We start from the raw sequence: 17985 nt of genomic DNA on the forward strand, positions 1-17985 counted from the left end.
AATACAACAGGATACTACAAACGGATTTTGAGGATAACAAGCTAGAAGTAGTAAACACAACTACCATTACTTTCTTAGTATAAATGACATAAGACAAATTATTTTCAGAGACATGTCCAGGTCTGTTTTATTTGGACTAGGTAATAATTCAAAAACATCCTAACTACAATCTGTAGCACTAACCCCAAAAGCCAAATGCCACTAGAGAGCACCTCCTTCTTCCAAGCAAAATAGATGTTTGCAATTATACACTTCAAAAGGGAAATACTTCAGGCCTCACAGTATCACACAGTATCACAATGTCATGTCTGACAATATTTAGTCAGCTTGTTCAATTCCTTTTCACTGTCCCTACATACCACAGAATGCAATTAAAGCTTTGGATGGACACAGATCAGGCACTGAGCATAAAGTCTGTGAAACTAAGTAGAGCTGTTTCTCCAAAGGAAGCATTTGCAAAGGCAACACATACCAGCACAAAGAACTAAATGGCTCTCAAATAATCTCATCATCTGCTGTTCATAGCTTGTTCAGATCATAGAAGTGGTATCATAAAACAAACATTTCGGAAGCTGCATTACTGTCTTTGTAGTCTGTGACACATAACTTATTCTTAAAAACATTGCTCTGGGGCTGATGAACCTCAGCTATGAGTAGAAATACAGTCATACCAAATTCTGCAGTCTTGGGAAGCCAATACTAGATTGGTTTGCATCAGCTTTACAACTGGAAGATTATCTCCACAGCAAATGGATTACAATTTAGTACCTCAAATGAGAACATAAACAGTGCAGAAATGGATGGGCCAGACTAGTTATCAACAAAGAAACCTTCCATTAGTAAGGGCATTTTACAAACCTTGCTCTGAAGAAGGCATGCAATATCATCAGAGCACATTTGTACAATCAACGATTCTCTTTAGCTCCTAATGTTTTCTACAATCTTTTCCAGAATTTCTCTCTCTCAACTGTCTCTAAGTAGTCCTTCAAGCCAGATTACCTTCCTGGATGGTATCTTGGCGTATTTACCACTATTTTTATGCCAAGCAATTTTCTTTCTTTCTTTCTTTCCTCATTCTTTTTTCCAAGATACTATATTAGTAAGACTTCTACTCCTTTGATTCAACAAGCCTAGATTGCCAAGGGAAGCTGTCAAACATTGAACCTACAGGGGCCTCAGCATACTCTCATCCTTAAAGCACACAACAAATACACTGCTTCCCTGCTACCTAATCTTTATCCCTGCGCATACATATCCCTGCTGTTATAGTTGCTACAAACAGCTCAGTGGAGGCAGAAGCACCTATTGGTCAGCTACAGGTGCATTCTTCCAAGGAATGATGGAACAGATGCAGAACCATGCAGTTATTCCTACCACCATCACTCTGAGTGCCTGATCTGTGCTAGAGCTAGTCCAACTCCTTCTATTTTCAAGCTCTGAAGAAACTACCAAACTAATGTATGAGCGGTGAGTGTTGGCAGCTCTAAGGACTCTAGAGGCATGCAAGATCAGGGCATACTCTGCTCCAGTATACTTGTGTAACGGAGCCTCTGATCTTTCTGAAGCGCCAAGCTGCAAAATTATTTTTGAGTGTTTGGGAAGGCTTTTTATTGCAACACAGCAACAGCTTTGGTATTAAAAACTCTGAAGGTCCAGCATGTAAATTACACCAGACCTGTAGGCTTCAGCATAGTTAACCAACCAAACCTCTCCCCAGCACTACCATACAAGCTGCAACACACTTGACCTACAATGTCTTTATGTACCATTTGAATCACATCATCAACACCTAGCAACACCAAAAGATGAGTCTTTGAAAGCAGCCTCCTCCACAGAGGAAGATGTCCCCTTTGCAGCCCTGACAGGGTTAAACTGGTGCCAGACAGAACCACAGAATGTTAGGGACTGGAAGGGACCTCAAGAGATCACCTAGTCCAATCCCCCTGCCGGAGCAGGAACACTTAGATGAGGCTACACAGGAATGTGTCCAGGTGGATCTTGAATGTCTCCAGGGTAGGAGACTCCACAACACCCCTGCACTTCCAGTCCCAGGAGATGCCCTGATAAATAAACAGTTCCCCTTGTTGCACCTACAGGCTCCTAGCTCTTTGCAGTTTCCCATCAAGAGAGCTCCTCCAGCTCAGTCGCCAAGACTGAGGAGAGCGCATTACACACGCATTAACCGCCCCTTCTGGAGCCGCCTGCCCCGAAGGGCTCCCTGGGCCGGCGGGGGGCAGGGACCTGACACGCTGCTCTCCCCGCGTGAGAAACCAGCACAGAGAAGTTGTCCAGCCCTTCGGGCTTCTACCCCCGCTGCCCCAGGGGTGACGACCCCCGGCAGCCGGGCCCCGCTCCTCCCTCCTCAGGGCCAAACCGCCCCGGAGCATCGCCCCTCCGAGTGCCGCCCTCCTGCAACCACCGGGCCCGCTGCAAAGAGCCCCCAAAGCCCGCCAACGCGGGCCGCCTGCCACGGGCAGGCCGGGGACCCGCCGGAGGGGAGCGGGCTCTCTGCACAGAGGCCGCGGGAGTCCCCGTGGGTCTGAGGGGAGCGACGGCGGCGCGCGGCGCCCAGGCGGGAGTGAGGGAACGAGGGGGATGGCGGCGCCGAGCCCTACGCGGGCTGGGGATCCCAGGCCCCGCGTCCGGGCTGGGCCTCCCCGCGCACCTGATCTAGGTTCTCTTCACTACCGCTATCCTCGGTATCGGAGTCGATAAGGACGCGGCCTTTCCGCTTCTTCACCATGGCGGGGCCGGCTTTTTTTTTTTCCCCCCTCCCTCCCCACCCCGGCGCCGACGGCGGCGGCGGCGCGGCGCTCACAGCGGCCCGGCCTGCCCCGCGCCGCCCGCCCGACCGGTACACAAAGGGCACCGCGCATGCGCAGCGCGCCGGGGCGGGAAGGGGGGCGGGGCCAGCAGCCGTGAGGGGAGAGGGGCGAGGAGGAGGAGGAGGAGGAGGTGGCAGCGGCAGCGGAGGGAGCTGTGTGCTCCTCGTCCCTCTCTACTCCCCTTACTTGCCCTTACGGGCGCCGGCCCCATGCTGAGAGCGGTTTATCGGCCCCCATCAGCGTTTATTCGAGCTATCCCGTTATGTGTCCCTCACAAACAGGCGTCTCCCCCCTCAGCCTCTAAACGCAAAGATATTTGCGAGTAAGCCGCTCGGCGTAGTATAGCAGCTTCTCTACGCCCGCAGAGCGAAGGGAAGATTTCGCCTCCGCCGTCGGTGAGGGTGGGAGCTCCATGGCTACCGTTGGCGGAACCTGAGTGCCGCGGTGTGTGTTCCCCCGCCGGGCCGGAAGCGGTGGGACCCCCGGTAACGGCGGGAAGGTGAGGCGGCGCCTTAGGGCGCGGGTGGCGGTCAGGGAGTGAGGGGTGTCGAGGCGGCCGCTTTTGCAGAGAAGCCGCTGCCGCCTGTCGCCGCGTCCCGGCCTCGCCTCTGCCCTCCGGGCTCGGGGAAGGCGGGCGGGATCTGGGCGCTGCGGGGCGGTGAGGTGCCGGCGGGGCCGCGGCTGGCAGCCGGCAGCCTAGGTTCGGTAACTGCGGCGCGGTGAATCGGCGCCAGCGTTAAATCGGCGTGCTGGTAAAACGGTGCGTGGGGTCAAAAACCATGCAGAAGTAACGTCTATTAGAATTTCCCATTTTCTCTTTTTTGGTACTTCGAGGGAACAAGGACGAGACTGCCGAGCGGGATTCAGCCTGACCGCGGGCCGCAGCTTTTCTGTGCCTTTCCTGTTCTACGAGGTATGTGTTGGTTTGGGGCAGGTTTGCCAGCAGCGGCCGGTCACGTTGACGCTGTCCCTGCTGTCATGGTGCGTGCTGCATCTCTGTTCCAGGGGGCATTGGCACCTTGCGCGTGGGTTTGCTTTTTTGGGACTTGCTTCCTTGCTGAGCGTGTGACAGAAAATGTGAGTTCTTCCAATGTGGTTTTAGTCTACGGTGGATAACTTAAATTGGAGTATGAGAATAATAGGAGTGAGTTTCACCATGAGTTATGGGAGGTATGTGGCGTGTAGGGAAGAGAGTGGCGCTCACCACGAGTCTCTCCGCAGTGTTGGCTAATACAGGTTATTATCTGTTTATGTATATTGTGTTTGGGTGACAGAGTGCAGTAAGATGGTTTGCAAGTGCTATCACTACAGCTGTTTAAAGATGAAGACTAGTTTGCTGATAAGGTGTTACGGTGTGTAAAGCAAGCATCTGCATGTCAGGTCATGTTGCAGGAGAAAGAGGGAATGAAGGTGTTTAAACCATGGAAAAAGGACTATCCTACTGGTGCTCTGTGGGAGTTTGTAACTGAGTTATGTGGGCCTTCCAATAAAAATTTAATTAAAAAATTCTTAGAGGAATTTAATAGGCTGAATGGTCCAGTATGGCACTTCCATAAGTTTGTTTTGGTTTGCTACATTCTTAAAAGCTCAGAGATGATGAACTGATTTGACATAATTTTACAATTTATTCTGTGAAAAACAAACAAACAAAACCAACAACCCAAAACCAAACCAACAAACCAGGCAACTAGTCTGTTTAATCTTATGCATCGGAGATAATAGCCTTTGTAAGAAGTATTGAACATTAAGGCTCTCCGTTACAAATTAGAGAATAATGGAGTGGCACAATTCTTCTTACTTGCAGTGATGCAGAGAGAAGTGAAAAAAAGATTTTTAGATTTTTTTTTTCCCCAAAACTTAAAAAACAAAAAATAACCACAAAAGCCTGTTGAATTTCAGTCTTTCTTGTTAAATCCTTTGGTCTTTTCAAACCTCTAATCTTAAACCAGATGAGCAGAGGGGTCAAGGGTCTGGTGGCTGCTCCGGCAGGGGGATTGAACTAGATGATCTTCCGAGGTCCTTTCCAGTCCATAACATTCTGTGATTCTGTGACTTATGAAAGAAACATGTATTATGGCTGCTGTAGGACTTCATATCTGAAGTCTTGTCATCTGTCATGTCAGATGAGATTGTCATTCTGGTCCATATGGCAGCAGGGTCTACCTGTTGTCAATTTGTGATTTTCTTGCAGGGGATAATACTTTATAGTTGTATAGATGCCATCTTTTAGAAACATTCTTCTTGAGGTTGTTTTTTGCTGGTGTTGCTCATAATACCTAAACTTACAGTGAAGGGGATGAACAGGAATTGCTTTTTTCTATTTTCAGTTTTATTTGAAGTATTTTACTTATCTTTTCTTATATACATGGGTATTTTGCATCCTGGTGGAGGGGTTTCTACAAACCATTAAGTAAACTACAAGTCTGAGAAAGTGTCATACTTGATGTTATTTTTTATTCCTCTTTCCAATGGCTTAGATTTCTAGTTAATATCTGTTTTAAAAATTAAACAGTTTTACAGGCATCCTATACGTGTTGTTGTGTTTTGTTTTTTTTTTTAATATATTCCCTTTCATTAAAGGTGGAGATAAACTACGGTAACTTCCTCTGGATATTGGTATTGTTAAATTAATTTCAAACCTGTTAGTTGCCTTACTGGAAGTGAACTCTTCAAGTTTACCGTGATGGCTCTGACTACTACGTTGCTGAGCAGTGCTTACTTACGTGGTAGATGCTACAGGCACAAAGTTTTGCACCCCTTACTTGGACCTCTCCTCAGCGATTCTGTGTCAAAATCGTATAGCAGCTACAGGAGGCCAGGGTCACAGCCTGAGAAAAAAATGTCTTGGCAAGATATTGATTTCAGTTTTAAGAAGGGCTTTGATGTCTTAAAGACTCAGCTAAGCATGCTGAAGAAGGAGACCAAGGATTACTTAGTAGGGCCTGGAGGCCATCGATTGGATCAGTACCTGTTGGAACAGACAAAGGTGGTGTGGGAGTTTCGGAGCCAAGAAGATTTGAATAAATGGGTTATTTCCTCTGATGTGGAGATTGGAGGCAAAAGTGAAGTTTACCTCCAGTTGGGCAGGAATAACCAGGCTGCTCTGCTCTATGGAACCCTCAATACAGAAGTGCCTCGTGATGGGGAGACGCAATACAGCGGATATTGCAGTATGAGAGCGAAACCGCCCATGGTAAGTACAGCTTCGTGTTTGCATAATTTCTGTTATTTAATCAGATAGTGTGTGATCCCAGTGACAAGTAGTGGGCTGTTATTTACAGTGGTTGAAGCGGATCGCTTCCAGGAGTATGAGATATTCCTTCACGGATGTAATTGCTGCTGTATCCTTTGACCTGGAAGGAACTTCAACTTTTTCTTGGATTTTGTTTTCCTTTCTTAAAGAAGGAATGATGTATGTTTGATCATTTACTTATGCACAATAGGGCATCCACTCATTAAGACAGCCCTGTTTGCAGCCTCCTTGCAAATGAAGGAGCCTTTATATCAAAAATTGGTATGATTAAAATAGATGTCTGTCTAAATTTGAAGTCAATTGGATGCGTCATAAGGACAAATTTTCTGGGCTTTTACTTGGCCTGTTTATCAAACTTGGTTTAGGTGAATGTGCTCATCTTTTTTCTCACAGGAACAGAAAATAATGTTTTGAAATTTATTTTTAACGGTCTGACTCCTATTGTACATCAGAGAAAGCAAGACACAAATCTTTGATAAGCTCAGAATTGAGCAAAACAGAACCAGAAGGGGATGTTCTTATTATTGATACTTCTTGTTTCCACCCTTATTTTTAAGCACCTTTAGAAGCAAGGGAATATTTTGATCCAGTGTATAAAATGCTTAACTTTTTAGTCCATTTTGTTGTCTGTGACTTGGCACAAGTACACAGGTAAGATCTGTTCTGGGCCAGAAACTTGAAGAGCAGAGAACATGAGCAAGCAAAATCAATGGGCAAATGAGAGGCAGATAAATACGGATTAAAGTGGTGACACTGGGTGAGGGCAACGGAACAATATGTTGCATTTCACCTGAGTTAAATTCCCAGGACTGCTGCTGACTCGTGCAGATGTGACTCAAACTTTCACCTCCTAATTCTGAAGTAGAGGAGTGTAGCAGTCCAGCTTTATATTGCAGTTTGAAATCAGAGGGTGAAAACATAGATACAAAGGCTCTTTTTTATTTAAGAAAAAAGGCTCAAAACTGGCAAAACCATAAAATCAAGTAGCCACAGCCATTGTATTAATGTATTAATGATCTACTCCTCCTATTACTTGTAAGATGAATTGGTAGGACAGTTGGTAGGTAACCGTAGTAGTGCAGTAAGATAACAGGGAAACTTATGACTTTTTTTGTGCTAATTCTGACCTGGTTTAAGCAATTCTGGCCAAGAATAGCCCCGACCCCTGCCCCCCCATCACTCCAAGTGACCTCAGTGTAACTCTCTGAAGACTCTTTGATCTTCCTATATGTGAATCGCAACACTTGGACTTCTAAGATATTTAGGAAAAAATGCGGTTGAGAATTAGATACACTTTCAATCCATACCATTATGCACAGTTAATGACAAAAAGTGTTGGGAAACATTAAATGCTTCCAGTGCTTATGTCAGCCTTCAACAGGGAAGTTAATTAAAAAATTATCCCACTTCTTCAGTTTCTTGTAATCACCTCTGAATAAGGTAGTACTCACCACAGAATGTTAAACTTAATGAGTTACATAACTAGTGATCCATCACTCTAGGGTTTGTGTACTTGCCTGGTGGGGAAGGAGATCTGGTTTCTGACAGTTAAAAGATTGTGGTTTATTATTAGAGCGTGAGCCTTCAGAGCGGCAATACTGCAGTTTGTAGGCTCGAATACAGTGCTGAAGGAAATTCAGTGAGATCAGCAGCTGGTATGATAAAAGAGCAACCCAGTTTTCACTATATTGCACTAGACATTGTCATAGTAGTGAGGGTGCTGATCAAAGCAATAGTGCTCTGTTCTTCATAATGGCAATTTCCCCCTGTCAGTGAGGAATAATTGTATTTATTAATGATTTGTAGGGATCTTTTTTTAGGAAGAAGTACTATGACTGGTCAAACTTCAACAGTCTGTATTTACGTGTCCGTGGAGATGGCAGACCTTGGATGATAAACATTTATACAGACCCTTACTTCTCTCATCAAAAGGATGACCTCTACAACTACTTCATGTTCACCCGAGGAGGCCCGTACTGGGAGGAGATAAAGGTGAACTAAGGAGTCTTTCAAACTAAGGAGGCTGGCTGGGGGTCCTGGCCACAGCTCTGTGGAAGGAAATTCTTTCAACAGTCATAGTTTGGTGGTTTTGTTGTCCATTCAGCAATGTCTCTCTTACCTGTACTTACACAACAGACCTGCATTTAGCTTGGGAGTTCCCAAAACTGTCAGTCACTGGATTGTGGGAGGGCACACTGCGTCAGTTGTGTTAAAAGATTTTATCCACCATACTTTCACTTTAAGATCTGCTGTTAGCTCTTGCTAGAGTAATCAAATGGATACAGCGATTGAAGCTTAGCAGGTGTTGTCAGGAATGTTCTGTGATAACTGTTTTATCTGTAATACAACGTGATGGAGGTTGGTGTAGGATTTGTACCCTGTGACAGGATTTGCTTAACCTGCTGACTTGCTAGAGTTGGTTAGAGACTCGAAGATGTAGTTTGTCGTTTATGGCCTTTGAATCTGTGACGCAAAGTATTTGTAAGAAGTGGGAGTTTCAGCTCTTTTCTGATGAAACTTGGGGAACTTTTGTAATTCGCTGATGACAACATTAAGGAGGTTTGTATGTCCTTATGAATTGCTGTTCAGTGCTTCATAATATTGTTCTCCAGTCATATGAGAGCAGCTCACCGTTTCATGGCTGAGGAGTCAGGAGGATGAAAAGCAGAGAGTCATTGCTGGCTTGTATGATTTCCCCTAATCCATACCTGCCAACCCTCCTGTGTCCTACCTCTTATCACAGCCCCTCCTCTTTCTTGCTCCCACTGCATTCAAAGCCATTTTTACATTATTCTGAACTGCTTTGCTAGAGTATCTATGTCTCTATGAAGTTTGCACTGTGAAAGACACAGCGTGTGTATAGATGAGCTGTCAATATACATGCATGCTAGACTTTAGACTCTTCATTAACTTCTGTTTTATGCTGACAAATTACTGGAAGGTTCTGTTGTAGATGTGAACAACTGCTTTCTGTGCTGCAGCTTTTCATTGTATCCTAACAGGGTAATGATCCTGCACAACAGCTACAAACAGCCTCCACAGAACAGTGTGAGGCTGGAAGTGGCTGCCAGTGGTCAATGAAAGGGTTAATGTGGCCCATTTCTCTGTGCCAGTTCTATGTACCCAGCTAGTGCTGGTACCAGATTTAATGTGCTAAGGGAGGGTTTTCTTTATTTTTTTATTCTATGTACTGGTGACACTAAAGCCTGGTTTGGTTTTTCCTCTCAGATTCCGTTCTCCAAATTCTTTCTCTCCAGTCGGGGAAGAATCCAGGATGACCAACATCCTATCTGGCTAGACAAGGCAAGTTTTCTATAGGTTTTATCTGAAATATCCTTTAAGATTATATTTTGATTATATAGATAATTTACAAATCCTTTAATGTTTATGGATTTGAAATTAAAGGGCCTCTTTGTGTTATAAGGGTACTTATTCTTGTGGTTTTGCCTTTAAATTATCCTACTTTGTGATAGCAGTGCTAGTTTACTTCAAAGTAGCTCCAAAAATATTTTTAAGAGATTTAGAAAACCAAGAAACAACTCACAACTTATGCAGCCTTTCAAAGAATGATTTTTTTTTTTTTAGGTGTAATCAAAGTGACTAAAATCTGAAGTGCCAGCTGGCACAGTGCTGTCCAAAGTAATAAAAGTATCATAAACTTCCTTCCTAACAGAAGACTGTAAGGGATATAATATTTTGAGATTTTATTTGAGGATATACTGTATCGGTGACCTTAATGGTGAGCAGTAAACTGGTGTATTTATAGGCAGCATTAAGTAAATGTGTTGAGCATTTTTAATTTTGTTTCTACAAATAAGTAGACTAATTCACTGATTTAGTGGAGGAGACCTGTTGGAAAAAGTTGTTTCTGTGTCTTTTTTTTCTTTTAGATTTCAGTGACCCTCCTGTATGTAATTGAGGGCCGCTTAATACTCAATGACTACCAAAAGGAAAACAATGTTAGCAGTACATATGTGGAGAAAATAAAGGGCCCATTACTTGAATCAATATTAGTCACCTGGAGTGCTACATTCAGTTCCTGATTGCGTTAATGAAAAAAAAAATAAAATAGGGCAATTGAGTGATTGTTTTCATGCTGCCAGTCTGTTTTAAAACAAGTTGAAGCTGTAGAAAGCAAGTATGAAAGATACTAAGGAGGAAGAAAAAACAAGCTTCCTGGAATAAAGCTGTTATAAAAAGCCTATATTTAAATACACACTGAAGAATTTATCCGGATTTGGAATATACAGTCATTAAAAAATGGTAAATGAGAACATAAAGTTGTATATGGGGTGTTTAAAAAATATTTATGAGGAGTTGAAGGGACAAAATGATACTGATGTAAGCATCCTCCACTGATGTAAGCATTCATTTTCTTTCTTTGTTATCTTACACTTAGTATTTCATAGTAGAAATTATGCACTTGTATATAATACAGAGTGTAGTTTTACAAATGTATTTTAAAGAAACCTAAAAATAGGGAAAGCAGTGTGAAGGCAATTAAACAAATCGGATAAAATGTCTTGGTCCCTCATGGTACTATTATGTGTTTTCCCAGGAGCCAGGAAAGGTGTTAAACCAGAATAAAAAGGCAGGAAATAGCCAGTGTATCTAGGGCTTGCAAAGGAATGGATTCTTCAGAGCAGAGAGTTTAGGTGACTCCTGTAGTCAGTATGAACCAGAAAGATAGAGCTTTAAAGGTTCTCCAGGCTCCACAAGCCAAGGGGCTGATTGTAGGAGCTTGCTTCGGGGGAAGAAACAGCATTTAAAACATTGGAATGATCTGAGAGTCACGTTAGTGCATTTAACTTCTTTAGCTTTGTTCTATTATTTATTTAGCATACACTTAGGACATATATTTAGCCTCAGCCTCCAATTATTTAACTTTGTCTGACACATCCTGGGCATTACTTTCCTGTAAGTGCAGCGCTCTGTAAAATTGTGGGTACAGCTCAGACCTGCACTTGTAGCAGGGCTTGGAAGCAGCTGGAGCTTAACAGGTGGTGTGGCACTGGTGGCTCTAGCACTGGTGGCACAGCTGGTTCAAGAGCTGCTGGAGTCTCTGAAGGGTGATTGTTAAGAACTGGGAGAGCTTTCAGGCAAGCCACAGGCTGATAGGAAACATGCCTGAGCCACCTGAGTTTGTATGGACTTTATCAGCCAGAATCATAATTATATTTAAAAAAAAAAAAAAAGGAATAGTGGAGAACATTATGGGAGAGGAATGAGGAACATTCTTATAAGAACATTATTTGAGTTGGGAAACAGCAGCCAAGAATTTGCCTTAATATAAAACTCAGTTACAAAGTTTCATGCCTTTCTAAAACATCTGTTTTGGTGCGCTTTCCCCCTATACCCAGTGTATGACAATCTAGAATAAAAGTTCACTTCCATCCTTAATTACTTTGTGTTTGCTACTCACATAAGAATTGTAACAGACTCTATGAAAATATGTTTATATGCAGAATCATAATGAAACTGGCACTACACAGACCTTGAAGGATAGAAATTAGAGTGTTGCCTCAGCTATTTCTAATAAAGGGCTCAACACTGTGGTAGAAAGGCAAATGGGAAGTAGTTTCTGCTAGGGTCTGTATCAAAAATGTAGTAGTGTTCAAGCTTTCAGAAATAACACTGCACTTTAAACAAATACCACTGTAAACAGTGGATGACCATAAGTTGTTTGTAAAATGTGGAAATAGTAGATAGAATTGTTTTACTGTAACATAAATACTGTTCTAATATAGGTATCTTTTAATTAGGTTAGTACCCTTGGCTTCACCATTGGAGATAAAGTAGATGGTCCATTCCAGCTGGAGATTGATTTTATTGGCTTGCTAAATGATAGAGCTCATACAGAAGAATTTGCCTATGAAATGTATGAAAAGAATCCTCGAGTCTAAGTTGGACTGGTTCTTCAGATGCTTGGTTCATTGTAATAAAACACTTTACCATGTGACTTGTAACAACTTGAAGATTCTATGTAAACATTGAGGTAAGTGCATGAAGTGTTGACTGTAGTGATCTGACTAGAGTGACACCATTGCCATCTTCAAGCCACCAAACACAGAATCCTGGAGATACTACACATACATGGACTGGGACAGAGCCTGAGACTTGCAGTACACTCCTACAAAGTAGGAACTGTTGACTAAGCTTTGGCTTCTGCCCTGACCTTTACAGAAATAAAGGTACTTCATGAGCATGGTGTAGTTCTTTTTTGTATGACAATTTCATTTTCTACAGTATATGGTTTGTAGACTAGCTGTAAAACACATCTGCTAATTTTAAACTTGAAAAAGTAGGATGGGAATTAATACCCTGAGGAATGGTGCTGTGGTGTGACTCAGCCACTGAAATTTACTCAGAGCAGCCTGAGAAGTGGAAAAGGCCAGACTATTTTAACCTTTAGCTCTGGCTTCTCTGAATAACTAAAAAAAGAAAAAGCTGCCACTGCCAAAAGTGAAAGAGCAGCTATGCAGTAGGCTTAGCTTTTCCCTAGAGCTGCTGCTGATAGCCCTACAGCTTCACAGAGCTAAGGCTGTTGAAAAGAAGCAATGCTCCAAGAGGGGGGGCATACCCCCACCAATCTCTCTACTCCCTGAAGAGGCACAGCTCAGCCTGATGAGCACCATTAGAGGGCAGGTCAGATCATGCTTTTCTGCTGTGTGCTATTAGCTTAACTCTGGTGTACTGCAAGAAGTCACAGCCTCAGCTGGTGGCACTGAAGCTCAATACTTCCCTTTTTCAGAAAAGTCTGATTTCCAGTAAGCTGGGAAACATTTTAAAGAACAAGTGCTGAATGTCACAAACCTAGTCTAATCAGAGCACTGACCTCCTCTCCAGTGACCTTAAGTATACTTCACAAATATTAAGTGTACCTATATTTTATGTGGAAGAGGCCACAAAGCAAGCTGGAACAGGGTCTTACACTATCATTTTCCTCTTGCACAGAATTAAATAGCTCAAAAGAGGGGATGGTTTTTGTTTCTAAAGGCAGCAGAACAGACATGCTTTCATAAAGTGACAGGGAGGCTAATCAGTAAGGAAAACTTAACACAAAAGACACAGTAGGAAATAGCATAGCACTAGTTTTGTTCACACTTCCAAGAAGTTACATATACCTTGTACATCCAATGACAGAGCCAGTGATAAACAAGATATATACAAAATATTTATTCTCCTTTCATTAAGTTTATATTTAAAAAATTGCTTGTTCTTGACATTTCATCATATTTGACAGGACACTAAATTCACTGAAATAATTATTTGCTCACAATTCTAGCTGAGGTTACAACTGCTAAATTACCTTTCCAGTTTCATCAGTCAAATTCAGACAGCTTTTATTTTTTAAAAACTAACAACAACAGATTTTAAATATAAGATATCAAATGTGCTTAAACTCTACTGTAACCTCTTTTAAGCCGAGCTGAAAAGTAGAATAATTCTGTTAACATCTGGTATTTACCATAAAAAAACCAAACCAACCTTAACTGTTCAAAGCATCCAGTTGCTAATTGGTAAAGCCACTTTTTCAGTGGTAACTTTTTAAAAATATAGTATTTTACAATTATGCTGTAAGCTTTTAGTTTTCCAGAGAGCTTGCATATTTTTTCTTCTGTAAATTCCCTACAGCTTCATAGACATGCAATTAGAAATGCTGCCTAATTGCTGTAACAGCTGTAAAAGAATTTAAGGACTGGAGAACAAGGCAAGCAGACATCCCCAGCTCCTGGAATTTACCAGAAGGTTTTTGAAGCTTGCTGTCCAAAGCATGCATTCTAGTGGGTAACAAATGCATTCTGGTGGAGAAGTCTGTCCTAAGTTGCAAGGAGGCTTCTTGAGCATCTTTTTTTTTTCATTTACATTTTCTCATTTAACATATTTTAGTGAAATCAGTTAAATATTAAGCAAATAGAGATAGTTCTAAGCTCCTAAAAGTTTAAGACCCCTATCTTGTTGGAGAAGCTAATCACTAAAACACTACACTCAGATAGGGTTGCATTCAATGCTCTCTGGATTCCACTACCTAACAGCAAACTGAACCATACACAGACAGCACAAATATTTACATGACATGAACAATATTTACAGTGATTCCTTAGGTATTTCTTGTTCCTCCTAACCCACAGATAGTCCTCTGCGGTTTCCAAGAACCCGATCCTTTTTCTTTTTCCTCTCTTGCTCATGTTTCTCACGCCTTTCTTCCCTGAAGTGGAAAAAGAGACACAGACCATATCAAGTTATACTAGAGATAGAGAGACAAGCAACCAAAGGAACCTGAAGCTGACCAAGGTTCAACATCTATTTATCCAGTGTGCTGCATTTTTTTATGCAGTGTGCTGCATTTGCCATAGTAGAGAGAACAGTTCTATTTTGGACTGAATCTTAGGTAAATACTTCTGCTTAGATGTAGAGGTCTAACATTCTAACAACATGTCAATATTCACAGCTTCTTCCAAGGTGAAGGTAAATCTCCAAATGCCAGAACTGACGGCATTCCTACAACAAAGTCTGTCTGATTCTGCCTTCCTGACTGCAGACTATTGGAGGCAAAAACTGCTCATATATTAAAGTATTATTTCCTGAACTGTGTATTTTAATCTTAAAAAGACAAATAAGTCACCACATTATTTTAAATAACACTATTAATAAAAAGCTAATGACATACTAACCTTGTCTGGAGATGTGGCTGTTTGTAATCTTTCTTACGTGAAGAGATGTTGCTACCAGCAGACTTATTGAGGACAGTATTTTCTTTAGATTCTCCCCAAGGTTTTAGTGGTCCTACAATTTAGGGGTAAAAAGAGAAACTAGTTTACTACTTCTAAGTAGTTTACTAATTTTTTATACTAGCTAGCCTGTTTTTGCTGGTTGACTTTAAGAGGAAATGCCTCTCCAGCTATATTACCAATTTCACCAGCCCATTCCCTACAAGTAGTTTTCCTATAAGCAGTAACAGGTGACTGCACTTATAAGTAACACTACAGAGTTCTGCTTTTCACACAATAGAGCATTTTAAAAAACTAAAAAATAAGCCTCATTGTGTAAGGACCATCTCATATTTCCTGCATATACATCTATGCAGTGGAATACAAGAATGTTTATTCTCATATTTATGGCCTTTTGTTCCTAAGGACTTATTCTTAAGTACGGATGCACTTAAAGCATGTGTTATGCAGTAATTTGACATCAGTTCACAGACTGTATGGAAATCCATAGAGAAAGGGACAGGAAAAAAGACTGCAAACTTTACTGTTGTGGTTTGTATCAATGCCTCACTTGATGAGGTAGTTCAGTAACAGGACTGACACAAACTGCACAGGATCACGGTACCTTTGTGTGGCTGATACCGAAGTGGCCTCGAGAGACTTGCTTTGAGATCAAATGTCTTCTTTGCACTTGTGGGCTCTGCAGAGTGAGCTGCAAACTTGAAGGGGGTCATAACTACAAAAGGCATCAAGATATCCTACTTAGTTATAGTAGTAAGAACATGACTGTATGTAGCAAGTTGGAAGGTGCCTGTGAAGACCACCTTGCAACTATCAAGACTAAAGAGCCATTATACCTCTCATAGCTCTTAAGACAGAATTGCACAAACACAGATCACTTCAAATAGAAAGCTTTCAGGTCCGGAGAGAGCAAGAGTTGTAGATTACTAGGCAATTTGTGCTGATTATGCTATGCAATAGCATAAATAGCTCCATTATTTTTTCTAGTCCTTCAGAAAAAGTTGTAGTTCCTAGTCCCTGTGCTTATTTGGAAGCAATGGATTTTTAGATTTAAAAAAAAAAGGCAGCATTCTTCCAGAACACTCCAGCTTCCCATCAGCAGTGGAGCTTTTCTTTCCCCCTAAAACACATCAGTATTGCCACACAGCAAGACTGGCAACTCTGGGTTCTTGGCCCGTGCTAATGTACCTGTGACACTAGGTTATCAACAGTTAGAGAGCAGAGCTGTGCTGGTGCAGAGATCATTAGCAATCAAATGACCTGGTCCTGTGAGAAGAATGAGACCTCTGAGAACACATCAGGAATTCCTACCACCACAGACAGGGGATCCCTGTACCTGTTACATGAATCTTTTGCTATATGTAGTCCTTAAAGGTCTAGAAGATTTTCTATCTCCTTTTCTGTAGCTAGGTGCCATATGTTTAAGTCTTAGCACCGAACCATTTTAGACAAAACACTCAGAACCAAAGGAAACCAAGAAACTACTGCAGTTTTTAAAGAGTCAGTCCTAAACAAAGAGCCAAATATTTAGCATCCACCTTACCCTTCGGTGCAGTCGGATCGTTATTTCTTGTATTTCCCTTGCTGTTTTTCTGACTTATTGGTTTACAGCTCTTTTGGCTATTAGGTGTGATCTCCTCCAAGTATGGAGACATTCTAGATGGAGTCTTAGTAAGAGAACGTTTATGCTCATTATCTTTTGTGGCTTCTGAGAACCTGGGAATTATTAGAAATATGAAGACAAAATTAGTCATCTACAAGGAATGTAAGCAACATGATAGAACACAGAAGGTTCTGCATTCTACTTTTCTCACAGATAGGAAGTTTTACTGTGTATACAATGTTCACAGCTTATGCATAAACTGCACTAAATATACCCTCACTGGCAGCTTTCAAGTTGTGAGCCATCATTAATTGCAGTAAGTAATATTCCTTTATAATAGGAATGACAAAGAACAGACTTTCTTATTTGGATGCAATAAGCTTGTAGATTTCTTCACCAACAGATATGATTTACTTTAGATTTGGATTCCGTAGTAAAACATTCTAAACATTATATATAAATATTGTTAATTTTAAAATTCAAATAAAGAAAAAAGAAAAATTACTGACAGAACTCTATAACTCAAAGATCTACAGAGGAAGAAGACAAATTTTAGTCAAAACACATTACCTGCATACCACACACACATGCTGTATGTGAATATGTACACACATTTTTAATGCATTTGTTTGTGTATAGATGTGTATATATAAATATAGGAAAAAATTCAAAATCTTGCATGAAGTAATAGCCTTATCAAAAAGCTACTGAGAATAAGCTGAAAACCTGCAAGATGTGTAAAGACAGGGGGTACATGTTGGAAGAAAGCTTTGTTTTGAGGGCAAGCAAGTTTATGAATGAAGTGCAGCTTCTAGATCCACCTCATCACATCTTTGGACAAATAGAGTGGAAGCAAATTCCAAGTGTTGTTTTGGTGTATATATTGCTAAGAATCAGGTATGGCTGCAGTGAAGACAAAAATCATCCAGCTAGAGGCAGAATGACTATGATTTCCATTTGTTGTCTATCAAAATCAAAGATAGCACCTTCGAAGTAGGAAAAAGCCAGTAAGATTAAGCTTGGTTTTACAAGGAGCCTGTAATCTTGACATTTGAGTGGCAAAAGAACTACATACAAAAACTACAAGTCCCATGATTATTTATTAGTTGTTGTCAGAATTAGAACTTGCACTGATTTAATAATAACACATGTGCGCACGCACACACGCACTTTATTCAGGGACAAAAAAAAAGCATCAGCAGCTATAATCTTGACATGTAAAAGCTGAGAAGTGAAAATTATCAGAAAAATGGGAAGTAACACAGCTGAGCCTAAGATTAACCAGATATTGTTAGTAGGGGAAGAAGGATAAGGCTAAATTAAATAAGGATAATGTCTAAATCTGAACAGTCACTGTGGACGGTTAAATAAACTGAATAAAACTGGAATTAATACAATACTTAGAAACCAATAGTAGAGACAAGGACTTTCACTGAAAAGAAACAGGATAAAAGGGCATTTATCAGCGGAATACTATATGGACTATCCTTTTGATTCCTCCTAAAAGTATTTGTTCAAGACTTCAGAAAAATTAGTAATAAGCTAATAGAATTTACCGACAACTAAAGTTCA

The 17985-nt window shown here is 41.4% G+C and overlaps 3 protein-coding genes across 8 annotated transcripts in view; 1 reads left to right on the forward strand and 2 right to left on the reverse strand.

Moving 5' to 3' along the window:
* RTF1 (RTF1 homolog, Paf1/RNA polymerase II complex component) overlaps positions 1 to 2862 on the reverse strand; it is a 30887-nt gene extending 28025 nt beyond the window's left edge. Inside the window, exon 1 of the mRNA XM_005502204.3 lies at positions 2666 to 2862. Coding sequence (XP_005502261.1) covers positions 2666 to 2743 — 78 coding nt within the window. The 5' untranslated portion in view covers positions 2744 to 2862. The remainder of the gene's footprint in view (positions 1 to 2665) is intronic.
* Positions 2863 to 2898: 36 nt separating this feature from the next.
* Positions 2899 to 12283, forward strand: NDUFAF1 (NADH:ubiquinone oxidoreductase complex assembly factor 1). Of its 2 annotated transcripts, XM_005502202.3 has the most exons (6): positions 2899 to 3324; positions 3660 to 3738; positions 5406 to 6018; positions 7885 to 8070; positions 9307 to 9381; positions 11841 to 12283. In XM_005502202.3, exons 3-6 carry the CDS (start codon positions 5509 to 5511, stop codon positions 11979 to 11981), a joined length of 912 nt encoding a protein of 303 aa, XP_005502259.1. In that variant the 5' UTR covers positions 2899 to 3324; positions 3660 to 3738; positions 5406 to 5508; the 3' UTR covers positions 11982 to 12283. The 2 variants fall into 2 exon arrangements, with proteins under 2 accessions (XP_005502259.1, XP_064920684.1); XM_065064612.1 differs by lacking the exon at positions 2899 to 3324 and having other exon boundaries at positions 3469 to 3738.
* An 873-nt stretch (positions 12284 to 13156) lies between these two features.
* Positions 13157 to 17985, reverse strand: part of NUSAP1 (nucleolar and spindle associated protein 1) — a 35140-nt gene continuing 30311 nt past the window's right edge. For all 5 annotated transcript variants that reach the window (XM_065064601.1, XM_065064602.1, XM_065064600.1 and 2 more), the window contains 4 exons: positions 16354 to 16526; positions 15415 to 15525; positions 14754 to 14865; positions 13157 to 14287 (listed from right to left, as the gene is read on the reverse strand). In XM_065064601.1, coding sequence (XP_064920673.1) covers positions 14200 to 14287; positions 14754 to 14865; positions 15415 to 15525; positions 16354 to 16526 — 484 coding nt within the window. In that variant the 3' untranslated portion in view covers positions 13157 to 14199. The remainder of the gene's footprint in view (positions 14288 to 14753; positions 14866 to 15414; positions 15526 to 16353; positions 16527 to 17985) is intronic.

This window comes from Columba livia, chromosome 5, assembly GCF_036013475.1.
Source record: "Columba livia isolate bColLiv1 breed racing homer chromosome 5, bColLiv1.pat.W.v2, whole genome shotgun sequence".
In the NCBI taxonomy this organism is placed as follows: domain Eukaryota; kingdom Metazoa; phylum Chordata; class Aves; order Columbiformes; family Columbidae; genus Columba; species Columba livia.